Source organism: Loxodonta africana, chromosome 26 (genome assembly GCF_030014295.1).
Source record: "Loxodonta africana isolate mLoxAfr1 chromosome 26, mLoxAfr1.hap2, whole genome shotgun sequence".
NCBI lineage: Eukaryota > Metazoa > Chordata > Mammalia > Proboscidea > Elephantidae > Loxodonta > Loxodonta africana.
Window position 1 is genome coordinate 24,128,570 of NC_087367.1, and position 15,456 is coordinate 24,144,025.

A 15,456-nucleotide genomic window follows, 5' to 3' on the forward strand; every position below is an offset into this window, starting at 1 on the left:
GCAAGATATTTCTAAGAGTATATCTACTTCAAAGGTAGCATTTTCTCTCTCTCTCTCATAGACGCGCGCACACACACACACACACACACGCAGTTTGGTATTGCAATAAAAGAAAAAAACCTGAAATTAATGCCGGTATCACCTCTTAAGGTGAGACCTCAAGGTATCTAGCATCGAGCTGCTGAAGTTTTTCAAATAGGACCTTTTAGTCCTAAGGCTGGAGGAATGTCAGTGAATTAGCAGTAAACGGAAGGCCTCATCCTCATTCCACCCACCTCACAGTATTTCTCTCTCAAAGTGAAAGTATCCTTAGAATGGTTTTCATAAAGTAAAAGAAAAGATAATAGAGGGCTATTCCACCCAAAAACATAAAGAGGAAAAATTTGTATTTACCAAGAAAAAGGACACTAACTCGTTAATGCCTTTTAGCACTATTTCATTTCATTTATTGTGCATCCTTTCTAAGTTGAAGCATATTTTTTTAATTGCTGATTTTTCCTCCACAATAGGTAATGCTAGCTGCAGCTTCTGAACAGCTATTGAATTATTAAAACATTCAGTTTTTAGTATTTATTTATATTCCCCTCAGTCAGCATTTATTGGGGACCTGCTATGGATAAAATATATTCCCCAATCTTGGGAAGTTCTCAGTTTGTCTGTGAAAAGTCACAGACCATATAACAAAGGAATTGACATCATTGGAAAGGAGCTAGCCAATGGGAAGCTGCAGAAAAGGACCAAAGTTTAAAAATAATGAAGCACTTAGGACTTTTTAAAACTCATTTAGACATATTAAAAATGATAAACAGCCTCCATATCTTGATGTTTAAATGTACCACCTTCCATAAATTCTGTTGTTAGCTGCCATCGCGCCTCTGACTCATGGCAGCGCCATGCGCGACGGAAAGAAACACTGCCCAGTCCTGCACCATCCCCATGATAGGTTGTAGAGGGGACCGTTGTGACCCACGGGGTTTTCATTGGCTGATTTTTGGAAATAGGTCACCAAGCCTCTCTTCCTAGTCTGTCTTAGCCTGGAAGCTCTTCTGAAATCTGCCATTCAGCATCATAGCAATACTCAGGGCACCACTGACAACAGATGGTGTCTGCACATGGAGTACATTGGCTGAGAGTTGAACCAGGGTCTCCTGCATGGGAGGCAAGAATTCTACCACTAAACCACCAATGCCCACTCATAAATTTTAGAAGTGTTTAAATGTAGTCTTAATCTTTTTAAGTAAATTAGATTCATGTAAAAATGAGTGCAGTCAGAACCTGCTTACATATGATTAAGAGTACATCAAATCTGTGAATGTTTACTTTTTCTATCATTTCATTTGGTTAGATATTTACCTGTTAAGTAATGGATTACCTTGCATTAAGTAATAGCTCACAATAGGTGATGTTTATGCTCTAAAAATACTTAGAATGTTGCTTAGTATTTTTTAGAGTCAGCTTGACCCAGAAAGTATGGCCACCAGACACCCTTTTAGCTCAGTAATGAAGTCACTCCTGAGGTTCACCCTTGAGTCAAAGATTAGACAGGCCCATAAAACAAAATGAGACTAAAGGAGCACACCAGCCCAGGGGCAAGGACTAGAAGGCAGGAGGGGACAGGAAAGCCGGTAATAGGGAACCCAGGGTCGAGAAGGGAAGAGGGTTGACATGTTGTGGGGTTGGTAACCAATGTCACAAAACAATGTATGTACTAATTGTTTAATCAGAAGCCGGTTTGTTCTGTAAACCTTCATCTAAAGTCAGTTTGCTAAGGTGGATATATCTTACTTGGATTTCTACTATCATAAGCTAGTTACCTTTCTTTAAAAAATTTGAAATATGTGGAATGAGGGAAAAAATTACTAAGATTTTACTTTCCAAAGTTCCTAGCAAGTCTGAGGAAGAAAATTATGGGGCAGGGGGTTCCTTTGTGATCGTGGCAAAAATTATTACTTTTAGTCTGATTCTATGTGCTTGAAAAAGCTAAGGGCCTGAAAATAAGTTTGATGAAGTTAAACGGGTATTGTTATTGTTTGTTGCTGTATAGTCGATTCGGACTCATGGCGACCCCATGTGTGGAGTAGAACCGCCCTGGAGGGGGGGTTTCAAGGCTGTGACCTTTCAGAAGCAGATCATGAGGCCTGTCTTCTGAGGCACAACCTTCAGCTAGTAGTTGAACGCTTAATGGTTCGAGCGAGCCAGGGTCTCCGAGCAAGTGTTAGGACACACTTAATTTTGATAGCTGAACTAGAAGAGAGGTTGGCAAACTTCTTCTGTAACAAGCCAGCCAATAAATAATTTTGGCTTGTGACCCATATTGTCTCTGTCACAATTACAGACTCTGCCGTTGTAGAGTAAAAGCAGCCATAGATAACACATGAATCAACGGACATAGCTGTGTTGCAGTAAAATCATTTGCACCTGTGAGCTGCAGTGGAAATTGGTTCATGGGCCATAGTTTGCTGATCTCTGACCTAGAAGAAGAAGTTGAGAACTTTTGCGGGGGGGGGGGGTCAAATCAGGGTTCTCAACCTTAACATATTAGGTCAGACAGTTCTTTGTTGTAAGGGGCTTCTCTGTGTATTGTAGGATGTTTAGTGGTGTTTCTGGCTTCTACTCACTAATTGCCAGTGATGGTTGTGACAACCAAAAATGTCCCAGATGTTGCCACATGTCCCCTCAGGGGCAAAAGTGCCCCTACTTGAGAACCACTAGCTTATAATTAGCTAATGTTATCATATTGTCTATTTCTTTCCTTCATTCCTTACAAATTTTGCAACATCACTTAGCTTTCATTGTGAAGGGCCTATTAAAGTGTTTTTATTTGAAAAAGACCAGACTTACTGGCCTGATAGAAACTGGAGAAACCCCAAGAATATGGCCCTTGGGCACCCTTATAGATCAATAATGAAGTCACTCCTAAGGTTCACCCTTCAGCCAAAGACTAGATAGGCCCATAAAATAAAACAGGACTAAATGGGCATACCAGTCGAGGGGCAAGGACAAGAAGGCAGGAGGGGACAGGAAAGCTAATGAGGAACCCAAGGTCAAGAAGGGAAGAGTGTAGACATGTCATGGGGTTGGCAACCAGTGTCACAAAACTGTGTGTATTAATTGTTTAATGAGAAACTAGTTCCATAAACCTTCGTCTAAAGTACAGTAAAAATCTTTTTTAAATAAAACAAAAATTTTTTATTTGATAATATGTTTGTCATAAAACTCATTGCCGCCAAGTCAATTCCTTCTCACAGTCACCCTATAGGACAGAGTAGAACTGCCCCATAGGGTTTTCAAGGAGCAGCTGGTGGATTCAAACTGCCAACCTTTTGGTTAGCAGCCAAGCTCTTAACCAGTGCTCCACCAGGGCTCCAAGGCTTGTAAAGGAATGTTAAATAAAAACAAAAAAACTGGAAACCATGCTTCATTGTGAGTGGTTTTTTCTTTAAATACCATTTATTAGAATGATTATTAATGCATCAACACTTCTCTGAATATCATTTATTGTAGTAATTATAAACTCATTGTAACAGGTCTCCATGGCTGGTATGCATTACATTTGTAGGAAAAAAAAAAGTATTCATGTTTAGAAATTTAAACTATTTTTGAGAATATATTTACATGTCAAATGATACTAAAGAATATCCTTCTAGAGGTCCAAATTTTGAGGTTCAGATAAGCAACTTGGGAAATCTACTCTCCTTACTTGAAATTCTAATAAATGTAATACCCCTTTAGAGGAGTGCAGTGAAATCTATTATTAGAAAAATAGCTCTTTGGGATCATAGTAGCTCGTGCCTAACATGCAGTATCCTAGTAAGTTCCAGGGTGGGCTTGTTTCATTTAATGAAATCATGAGGCATTCATTTTTCTCAAATGGAAAATAGTATCATTTTCAACATGTTTTTTGAGAAAGTATCCATTTCTTGTGTAACAGCCTGAATTGGTACAAGTCAAAAGGAAAATTCAGTCAAATCTTTAGTTCATGTCTGTCCTAAACGATGAAATATGGCCCCTGGCTGGTCTGTCTTTTAATAATCGCTTAACTTCTTGAATGAGGTGTCAGTTTTGTTCCTGGCATGCTGTAGGCTTAATTTTCAAAAGGTTTCTTTAAATCATATTTCCAGTTCATTTTTACCCCTGATACTGGAATTCTTAACAAATCTCCTATGAAGGACTTCTGGAATGTTTAAGTTTTCTAGTACTTAATTTTTGGTCACTTTTAAAAGTTAAGTTTTATAAATAAGCCTGAGGTGTGAATCTTCTTTACAAATTAAGGAAAAAGAATTGAATACTCATGTTTTCTTCTAATGGAAATGTATACTTAATATAGAGAGAAATTGAGATGGAATGAAGAACTTTTTTGTGTGTGATGAAAAAGCTGAAAAACATAAAATGTGTGTTTGAATGAACATAATTGTAAGTTATACAGTTTTTGACAATCTAACTTAAAATCAGTTTAGTTCAAATCATGGCAAAAAATTGACACACCAGGGTCCCTTATTGAATTGTCTATTATAAGAACATGTATATATGGTATTTGTTACTGTTGAGTCAGCTCCCACTCACGGGGACCTAATAGATAGCAGAAGGAAAGATTGCCTGGTCTTGTGCCATCTTTATGATTGTTGGTATTTAAGTTTATTGTTGTGGCTGTTGTGTCAATCCATGTCATTGAGGGTTTCCCTCATATTCACAGACCCTCTACTTTACCAAACATACGTATATATGTATTGAGTATTATTTTAAAAACTGTATGTAAGTTGAAGAATAAACCTTAAAAGAAAAGGCATCATTAGATAATAGATGCAAATATAATTTTGCATTGCTGTCTTTTCTTTCCTTTCATAACTTCCTCCGGTCAGAGTAGATCCATATTTAGCATACTTGATTCTTCCTTGTAAAGTGGGTTTAGATAAGTCCAATGTTGCACTTATAAATAAGCAAAATGCATTATTTCTTGTGTTTAATTTCACATGTATTTAATCTAATGTCAAGTGCTCTCTCTAGTACAAGTAATGATTTGTGTTAATTAGGTAATAAAGATACTTATATTTTTACTTTCATAGTTTGAGCTACTACTAAGGTTGTCTTTATTTTTTAATACTTGCAAAGCTGTTATATTTTCCTATTTTCACTTTAAAATGAAATACGTCTTTCATATTTGGCTAGTTTTATAGACTGAACTGTGACTTGATTATCAAACACATTGTTGATTTTGTTTTTTCTTAGCCTCTTGTTGCCGTACCACATAGAATTCACTCAACAAGTAGAAATGTGAGAGAAGAAAAAACACGCTCAGAGATAAACTGTAAGTATATGCAGCAAAACAGTTTGGAATTTAACAACAGGAATAAGATTTCAAGTTGCGATTTAGTTATGATTACTTTTGTTTCATTTTCTTCCAAAGACTTTCTTACTAAACACTTTTAAGGTTAAGTTTAATTAAAGCAGTAAGCATTTTATTTTCCTTACTCCCGGGAATTTTTTGGTTGGTGAAGGTTATTTATGTTGTTAATGTTTGGAAGGTGGAATAAAATTCCTCGAGCAGGCAGGATACAAGTAATACGAAGCAGTGTTTCTTAAACTTAGTGTGCATATAACTCACCTGGAGTCCTGATGGCACAGTGGTTGAGAGCTCAGCTGCTAACCAGAAGGTCGGCAGTTCAAGTCCACCAGCTGCTCCTCGGAAACCCTTTGGGACAGTTCTACTCAGTCCTAAAAGAATCGACTTGACAGCAATAGGTCTTATAACTCCCATAGAGAGCTTGTTAAAATGCAGTTTGTGGTTCAGTAGATCTGAGGTGGGACCTCAGGTTCTTTATTTCTAACAAGCTCCCAGGTTTTGTGGATGCTGGTGGTCCGAGGACCACATTTTGAGTAGCAAGGAGAGGTAAAGGTCTGCAAATTGGCTTAACTTTGAGTAACCTAGGAGCTTTTTAAAATGGAATTCTTGGGCCCGAATTCTCCACAGATCCTGATTCAGTAGGTCTTGAGTTGACCCAGGAAGTTATTTTTAAATAACTCTCCAGGTAGTTCTTCTGGATGGCCAGGTTATGAGCCCACTGGTACAGACCATTCATTTACATGGGACCTAGTACTGTCAGCTCACCGGTGATACCCTTGGCCATCAAGAATCTCAGGACTAATAGTGCAAAATGGTTTATGCTCTGTGGCTTAGAATGTGAATTTAATGCAGTCAGGCTTAAGTTTCCAGTGAGGTAAATATTGATCCCAAGAGAACTGAAATGCAGAATGACCTTACTGAAATTCGGTGATGTGGTAACTTGAAGTGACTACTGTTACGATAGTTTGGTCAGTTTTGGGCTAGATCAGCAATGATAACAATAAATACATTTCATACTTTAATATGAACCTATTTCATCATGTCAAAAACTGGGTAAGGTAATTAGGGGCAAACACTATTACCATTTGATAGAAAATAAAAATGAAACGAGATTTGCCTGTAGGCTAGAGTCACACACCGAGTTAACGACAAGCCCCCTGTCTCCTGACTTCCAGCCGATGAGTTTTCACAAACACCACTGCATTTCAGTAGCCACCCCATCACATTTTGTGGCCTTTAGACTAGAAGGCCTTTGTGAACCTTCCCTTGGGATCTTGGCTGGGTCATATGCTCTGTATTAAGTTCTTGGACAAAGTTTTGTGCTGGTAGTGTTAGCGTACCATACTGCAAACAGTCTAAACCAGCAATTCTCAAAGTGTGGTTTAGGAGCTCTGGGAGTCCTCAAGATCCTTCCAAGGGATCCACAAGAGTAGAACTGTTTTCATAATAATCCTAAAACATTATTTACCCTTTCTTTTAAACTTTTAGTCTCTGAACGTTCAGTGGAGTTAAAAGAAGCTACGTGACGTGTGGTGTGGTAGCCGACTGGATGCAAAAGCATATATGAGAATCCAGCTGTTTTGTATTGAGCTAGACACTAACGAGATTTACAGAAATATAGATCAATGTCACTCTTCTCACTAAAATTTTTGTTTTGTCAAAATAATAGAATTTTTATATGAACATGTTTAAAGAATTAATAAGTATAATTTTTCTTAGTTTTAATATCTAATATGGTAAATATCAGTAGGTTTAACTCACATGAAAATTCTTTGAAATCGTCAGTTTTTAAGAGTGTATAGGGGTCTTAGACCAAAAAGTTTGAGAACCACTTATCTAAGCCATTTGTATTCTGTACTATTTTAAGTTGAGCGTGTTTTGCAGATTGTATTGTTTATTCTGCTGTGGCTTCTGTCCTCTACCGTTTATTTTTTGTGTTCTGGGGAATGCTTCTGACCCATAAAAGCTGTCAAAAGTGATGTTGGCAATAGTAGTGGACTTGCTGCAAAGAAATGAGGAGGCCTTGTAGCGTGTTAAAATGTGAATTTCAGGTGGGAAGTTCAAACCAGATTTTAGGGCATATCAACACACCTTTAAAGAAATGGTTGAGGAAACATACTGCAGAAGCTCTCAGTCAGCGAGTGTTTTGTACCTTTCTGTCCTGAGATGGAATCCTTGAATGTGCTCGGCTGCTGCCAGAAAGGTTGGTGACTTGTGGGGGAAGAAAGGCTGGCCTGACGATCAGCTTCCCAGAAACAGCCCTTGATACCTCTGTGGAGCATAGTTCTACTCTGACACACATGGAGTCGCCATGAGTCAGAATCGACTGGAGAGCACTTGGTTTGGTTTTTGGTTTTATCCTGAGTTGAGTGTATTCTGTTGAGTGTGTGTTTACTTCACTGTGGCTCCACTTGTCTGCCACAGTAGGATCAGTTGTGACCACAATGGCTAAAGAAAGGTCAGGAAGTGACAATGCTGGAGCTGTCTCATAGACTATAAGGAGTTTTCCTCCAGAGAGTAAAATATAAATAAGGACCACTTGACAAATACAGTTATGTAGGAGTTTTTTGACATAATTAAGGGTGTCATAAGCAGCCCTGCAGCCTGGAATGATTGACAATTGTGTAAATAGTAGCTGAAAGATTCTGTGGCAGAAGCTCTTCGTAACTTTAGGGAATTTGAAGAGAACTGAAGAGTGATACCAGTGTAAACTGTAGAGAGTCAATCTCCACAGGGACTTTGCTCTAGGGTTCCCTTTTCTGGGAATGCATTTTCTGTCCACAGAATTACAGGGGTATTGAATATCTGTCCTTGTTATTGAAGTTAGTGAGACAGCACCCCTGTACCCCTACAGTCAGTGGTTACACAGTCTAGAGGGAGAGGCACCCGCATGTAACTTTATTGCAGATTTCACTTTGCCATCTGGTGACAAGTGTTGGTAGAGCTGTTCTGTAGGCCTCTATCGAGGTGGTGTATGTGTTAGTTTGAATACTAAAGGCTATTTTGTAACCTTTGATAATCATATGTGAACAGGTGTGAGGAACTCATTCTTAATAAGAGCCTATTTATCTCAAGGGCCAAAATTTGGTATCTGGGTCATAATAGCTGTTCACACTCATATACAACTGGAGATCTTACAGGGTTCTGTTTCTCAACCTTCTTTATTTGTGCATTCTACTGCTAAATATTCAAATCCCATGGTCTCCTTTAACTGGTACTAACATTTCAAAATAAATTATACATACTAAGTTAAAATCAAAACAATTATAAAAGTGGTTATGCTTCAAAACCCCACTCTTTTCCCCACCCTGGGTGAGAATTGCTATTTTGGCTGAAGGTCTTACTAGGTGAACTTTGATATGTTTGCTGCTTTTATCTCGGTGCTTTTGAGTTCTTTGCCGCAGTTGTAACAACGGATGATAATAATGAGATATTACAGGTAAATTGAAGGTAAAGACAGTGAAACATTCACTACAGTCGACTAGCAAAGGGAGAGGTGACTGCAGTACAGTTAACTTACGTCTCGGGTTTTAACGGGTTCTTCTGGCCGTAGTAGCGTATTGCCAATTATTGGCCGTGTAACACATTACCCTAAAATGTAGCAGCTTAAAACAATACCATTTATTATCTCACACAGATCCAGAGGGTCAGCAACGCAGGACGGCTTAGTTGGATGGTTCTGGCTCAGGGTTTCTTGTGAGGTTGCAGGCAAGATGTCAGCTGGGGCCGCAATCACCTGAAGGCTTGACTAGGCGGGAGGATTTGCTTCTAAGCTCATGTACATGTTGTTGCTGGAGGCTTTAATTCCTTGATACGGGGTTGCTCAAACATAGCTTCCTCCGGAGCAACTGGTCCGAGAGAGTCCACGGCAAAAGCAGCATCATGGAAGCGATATGCCATCACTTCTGTGGTATTCTTCTGGTCACACAGACCAACCCTGGCATGACGTGGGAGGGACCTTCACAGGGTTGTGAATCCCAGGAAGCAGGAATTATTGGGGGCCATCTTGCAGTCTGCCTTCCACAAGTCCTCCCCGTCAACTGCTGTCTGTTCACCTACACCCCGAGGCAAATTGTCCCTTTCTTATGCTAGATTACACTGAGGTGGCAAGTCGAGCTTGATGGTAACATACTCATAATTTTGATGATCATGTACTTTTTTTACCATGAAAAAAGCCTAGGCTTAACCGATTGTTTAACAAACTTTAAACTTTCTTGGGCTTTTTCCAGCTAACAAATTGTTTTATTAAATCTTTGGGTTGTGCTCAGGTGTATGATCGATGATAAAGTTAAATATTTTGCCATGGAGTGACTTTTTAAATTATTATATCATTAAGAATGTAGAAACAGATCCTGACTTTTCTTTTTTAGTTGGTCAAGTACAATTTGACGCACCCTTAAGGAAAGAGACAGAACCACATCATGAACTTGTAAGTAGTATAGTCTTGGAGTGTTGACACTGAAAACGAATGTTTTAACTTGTCTTTGTGACTATATTGGTACTCGCTAAAAATTCTAGTTATTAATATTTTCAAAAGTATATGGGGGAAGCAAAAAGGTAAGTAATTCTAAAATTGAGAATAAATAAATCTGTGTTGCTGAAATATAATATTTTCAAAATTATTTTCAGTGAAACTTGATAGGTTTGCCATTCTTTGATTAGATGTTTTTAATGCTGACCTTTTAATTTTTTTTTTTTCCAGTTTTCTGGGCTTTTTGTGTCTCTATTAGGATAAATGCCAAGGTTTTAAACTAGAATAATGTACTCATAAAAGTACGTCTTGTCAGTCCATTTATGGGCTATGTTTTAAGAATGTAAACCAGTTTTCTAAACATCAAGGCAGAATAAAGTCTGTGTAGAGTGTTAAAATTCAAGAGAGACTAAGCATGCATAGTAGATAAATTTGTCATTCATTTCAGACTTGCTAACCATGAACATTGTTTTCATGGTTCTTTTGTTACTGTTTCATATAGTCTTCTGCAGATATATGATAATATGTTAGATGTAGTCTTAAAAGCAAAATACTTCCCAAATATTTGAGATTTTAATATTCTATGGAAGAATTAAAAAATGAGACTGTAAAAAAACAGACAGAAATTAAGCCTCATGAAATTACATTGCCAGAGCTCAGATAATGTTTCATTTTCCTCCTTTTGTATTTAATAATTAGAAAATGACTTAATAAACTCTAAGGATATAAGTAGGAACTTTTCCATTAAATTTAATGTTTATTTTAACCCATTTGACTAGTTTAAAGTACGAGTATAAAAAGGGAATCTTTAGCTTTTATTTTATAGAGTTATTCTAATGCAGTATACCAGCCTGGAGGAAGGGAAGGTGAAAGGAAGATTCTTAAAATGATCATATTAGAATACTTAAACTTGATATTTATGTAGAGAAATAAAGTCAAGAAAAGGTAGGCATGAGGTTTATAAATTTTTTTTTAAGGCAGTCTGAGTTTATTTTCTGTTTGTCTTTTTGAGTTGGCATTGCATGTATTTAAATTGTGTACTAATTTAGTAACCCCCTTACAGAGCAACAGTGTTGCAATGCTGCTTTGTTAGAAACTGCTTAATATGGTTGGACTTTGTATTTGCCTTAATAAAATGATGTTACCAGGGCTTACTTGTGAAAGTTTCCCTTTGTGAATGTGTGGCTTTTAGTCTGAGTGTAAATAACTTGGGTTTTTTGGTCTCTGTCTGCTGAACAGCCCGACAGTGATGGTTTTTTGGACAGTTCAGAAGAAATATACTACACTGCAAGATCTAATCTGGTATTTCTCATCTTCTGATTTTCTTTGTCAGCACTGTTTTAGTCTTACTTGTTTTTTTTTTTTTTTAAGATCAAACATTTTGTCCAGTTTTAATGAACCATTTTAAGCATTGTTTTATAAATTGCTATCATTTTGCAAACTTCCATGTATTAACTATTATAGTATTTTTTATAACAAGCTAAAAAAAACCTACTCATATATGTGATAATGTTGTAATAAATAAAAATATTTTTCCTTTTTTTAGTGAAAACCATTACTATTTAATTTTCTCACTCAGATGTGAGTGTGTTGTTTTAGAAACTGTATTTCCCTATAAGAATGTCCGGTTTTTAATAATGTGACATGTTTTAGTGAACTAGACACCATATATATAATTTTTAGAAATAATTTACCCTTTACCCATAGCTGTTGCCATCGAGTCAATTGTGGCTCATAGCAATCCTCTAGGACAGAGAAGGACTGCCCCATAGGGTTTCCAAGAAGCGCCTGGTGGATTCGAACTGCTGACGTTTTGGTTAGCAGCTGAGCTCTTAACCACCGTGCCACCAGGACTCCAGTTTACCCTTTAGTTAACAATAAAACCAGTCTCAGATGAAATTTTAATTTTGCAACATTGTGTCATATCCAGTTTTCTCAGGCCAAAATTTGGATTATAACACATCCTTGAAGTTATATTAAGATCATCTTAAAAATGGGAAATTAACTTTGATAAATATTAAATAAATAGTACTTTCTACTTCTGTAGTTGGCCAGAGACCGTAGTTTCCCCCATATTTCCTCCCAGTTTCCACTTTCATGCTGGTTTGAGTTGAATTTTCCTATATTTTCCCTCCTCTCAGCCTTTATAACATAAATTTTCAATTCTCGTTGACTTAAATGATTTCTCTACATGAATACTTAAATTTATACCGTATAACATTTGTAGAAACTAAGAGAGATTTGAGATGTAATTTCATTCTTTAGGGAACTTGCAGTATTGTTGGCCAGAAAATACCTACACGTATAAACTCTTAGCCACAGGCCTAAATACGTAATGGATTGCCTCTGTCAGTGAGGAGAGCGTGACACGTAATGGTCCTAAGGAGGTCAGAAAAGGAGAAGCGCTTATGGGCTGAAATGGTTTATCTAGCTTCTGGGAGGGACTAAGGCTAATTTCAGTAGAGTATTAAGAACCACTATAGATTCTTCAGGAAGAGAATGAGAAATGACTTCTAAGTTTCATAGAAATTAATGTGGGAACAGACATAGGCACAGAACACAGTTTTGAGAGATGTCATACTCCTCCTGGAAGTGTGGAGTTAGCTCAGAAGAGGTGGATTTGTCACCAGAGAGGAAAGGATAGATGAAACCATTGCATATGTTCTCTGTGGTTCAAACCTAACTGAAGAAGGAAGGCAGAAAATTGATTGCCATACTGGGTGATACTTGTGTTTAGTAATTAGAAGTAGAAGCAACATTGGCGGTGGAAAAGAAATAGTTGAAAAGCTAGGAGGAGAGTCAGTAGGTGCACTGTCACAAAAGAAAGTGGAACGTGTCCAATGGCCTAGAGAGGCCAGAGAGTATGAGGCTTGAGAATTAGCCATCATAGGGGACAAGTGAGATGGAACATTTTTAAGAAAAGAATGATCGCCGGATTAAAAAATTCTTCAGAGTTAGATGGCACAGTGGTTACATGCTCAGCTGCTAACTGAAGGGTCCGAGGCTCAAACCCACCAGCATCTCCTCAGTAGAAAAGACCTGATGATCTGATCCTGTAAGGATTGTCGTTGTTAGGTGTTGTTGAGTCTGTTCTGACTCAGCAACCTTCTCCACCCCCCAATAACAAAATGAAATGCTACCTGGTCCTGTGCCATCCTCACAATCGTTGCTATGCTCCAACCCATTGTTGTGGCCACTGTGTCAGTCCATTTCATTCCTTCTTCCTCTTTTTCATTGACCCTTACCAAGCATGATGTCCTTCTCCAGGAGCTGGTCCCGCCTAAAAACATGTCCAAAGTATGTGAGACAAAACATCATCATCCTTGCTTCTAAGGAGCACTCTGGCTGTTCTCCTTCCAAGACACACTTGTTCATGCTCCTGGTAGTCCATGGTATATTCAGTATTCTTCGCCAGCACCATAATTCAAAGGCATCAATTCTTCTTTGGTCTTTCTTATTCATTGTCTGGCATTTGCTTGCGTATTTGTGACCCAAAATGCCATGGCTTGGGTCAGGGGCACAGTAGTTCTCAAAGTGACAGTTTGGCTTTTGTGCATGTGTGTGTGCTTTAGGTGAGAGTTTACAGAGCAAATTATTTTCCCATTCAGTAGTTTGTACATCAAGTGTTCCATGACATTCGTTGCATCCCCCACAATGTGTCAGCACTCTCACCATTGCCACCCTGGGTTCCCCATTTCCTTTCTTCCAGTTTTTCTATCCCTCCTGCCTTCTCATTTATCCTTTTGGGCAGTCGTTTTGCTTTTGGTCTCATAAAATTGATTGTTCTAGTGCCTGGCTACAACCGATGACTGCCCTGACAGAGAATGCAACAGAACCCCTGAGGGAGCAGGAGAGCAGTGGGAAGCAGACCCCAAATTCTCGTAAAAAGACCAGACTTAATGGTCTGACTGAGACTAGAAGGACCCCAGTGGTCATGGCCCCCACACCTTCTCTTGGCCCAGGATAGGAACCATTCCCAAAGCCAACTCTTCAGGCAGGGATTGGACTGTACTGGACAATGGGTTGGAGAGGGATGCTGGTGAGGAGTGAGCTTCTTGGATCAGGTGGACACTTGAGACTATGTTGGCATCTCATACCTAGAGGGGAGATGAGAGGGTAGAGGGGGTTAGAAGCTGGCGAAATGGACATGAAAAGATAGAGTGGAGGGAGAGAGCAGGCTGTCTCATTAGGGGGAGAGTAATTGGGAGTGTTTACTCTGTCCTATAGGGTCACTATGAGTCGGAATCGACTTGATGGCACTGGGTCTGGGGTTAGCGAGGTGTATATGGGTTTTTGTGTGAGAGACTGACTTGATTTGTAAACTTTCACTTAAAGCACAATAAAAATTAAAAAAAAAAATTGTTCTAAGAAACCTATTCCTCTTGGATGTTATTATTTTATGGGCCTGTCTGTTATTTGGCTAAAAGATGGTCTCCAGAAATGGCTTCTGTTCCAGGCTAAAAGAGTGTCTTAGGACCACAGTCTAGGGGTTCCTCCAGTCTCTGTCAGACCAGTAAGCCTGGTCTTTTTTGTGAATTTGATTTTTTGTTCTACATTTTTCTCACTCTCTGTCCAGGACCCTCTGTTGTGATTCTAGCAGAGCAGTAGTGATAGTCGGGCACCTTCTAGTTCTGATCTCGGGGTCGTGTAGGCTATGGTTCATGTGGTCCATTAGTCCTTTGGACTAATCGCTTCCTTATTTCTTTGGTTTTCTGCATTCTCCTTTGCTCAGGACGGGAAGAGACCAATAGTTGTATCTTCAGTGGCCACTCACAAGATTTTAAGACCCCAGATGCTACTCACCAAAACAGGATGCCGAGCATTGTCTTTATGAACTTTGTGCCAAATGATGTAGATGTCCCCCAAGTCTATGGTCCTTCACCTTTGAGCCTAGGAGCTTTATCCCGCGAGGTGTTTTGTTATGCCTAAAAAGTTTCTATGGCTATGCCCCTTGTGTACTATATTGTCTATATTAATATACATGCAGTACGTACAGTCATGTATGTAGAAATATCCACCGGCAAACCTATATCTGCAGGTGGGTGTGATCCCTTACACCCTCTCACACCTCTTTAGCATGCCTACTTACCTGTGTATCCATTTGTAAATTACTGTCCTTTAATACTATTGTTGCAGGATTGTCTATGTATAGTATAGTAATTACCATAGTAGTCCTTTATTCTTGTGTGCCTCTCAGTGTCTTCCCTTGCCTTGGTCATGCTACACTGACTTGCCTTGTATTGTGTACTGCCTTTCCCTTTACCAATATTAACAAGTGTCTTCTATCTAGTGATTTTCCCTCCCTCTCTGCCTTATCCCTGGAATCCATCAAAGGTTTTTTTTTTTCCTTTGTGTAAACCTTTTCTTGTTTGTTATAATAGTGGTCACATGCAATATTTGTCCTTTCGTGATCGACTTATTCACTTAGGATAATATCCTCCAGATTCACCCACGTTAGATGCTTTACGGATTTGTCGTTTTTTATCTTTGCATAGTATCCGTTATGTGTATGTACCACAGTTTGTACATTCGTCTATTGACGGGCACATCTTTGCTTCTTAACACTTTAAAGAAGTCTTTTGCAGCAAATGTGCCCAATGTTTGATTTCTTGACTACTGTTTCCATAGGTGTTGATTGTGGATT

General features: G+C 38.6%; 1 protein-coding gene across 11 annotated transcripts in view; it reads left to right on the plus strand.

The window, feature by feature from the left end:
• MAP4K3 (mitogen-activated protein kinase kinase kinase kinase 3) overlaps positions 1-15,456 on the plus strand; it is a 238,945-nt gene that overhangs the window by 162,366 nt on the left and 61,123 nt on the right. For 10 of the 11 annotated variants that reach the window (XR_010319480.1, XR_002787226.2, XM_064277173.1 and 7 more), the window contains 3 exons: positions 5,227-5,305; positions 9,712-9,770; positions 11,052-11,114. Coding sequence is in view for 9 of the 11 variants with exons in the window: in XM_064277173.1 (XP_064133243.1) it covers positions 5,227-5,305; positions 9,712-9,770; positions 11,052-11,114 (201 nt within the window). In the remaining 2 variants the exon portion in view is untranslated. The remainder of the gene's footprint in view (positions 1-5,226; positions 5,306-9,711; positions 9,771-11,051; positions 11,115-15,456) is intronic. The other variant, XM_010595887.3, reaches the window with a different exon arrangement.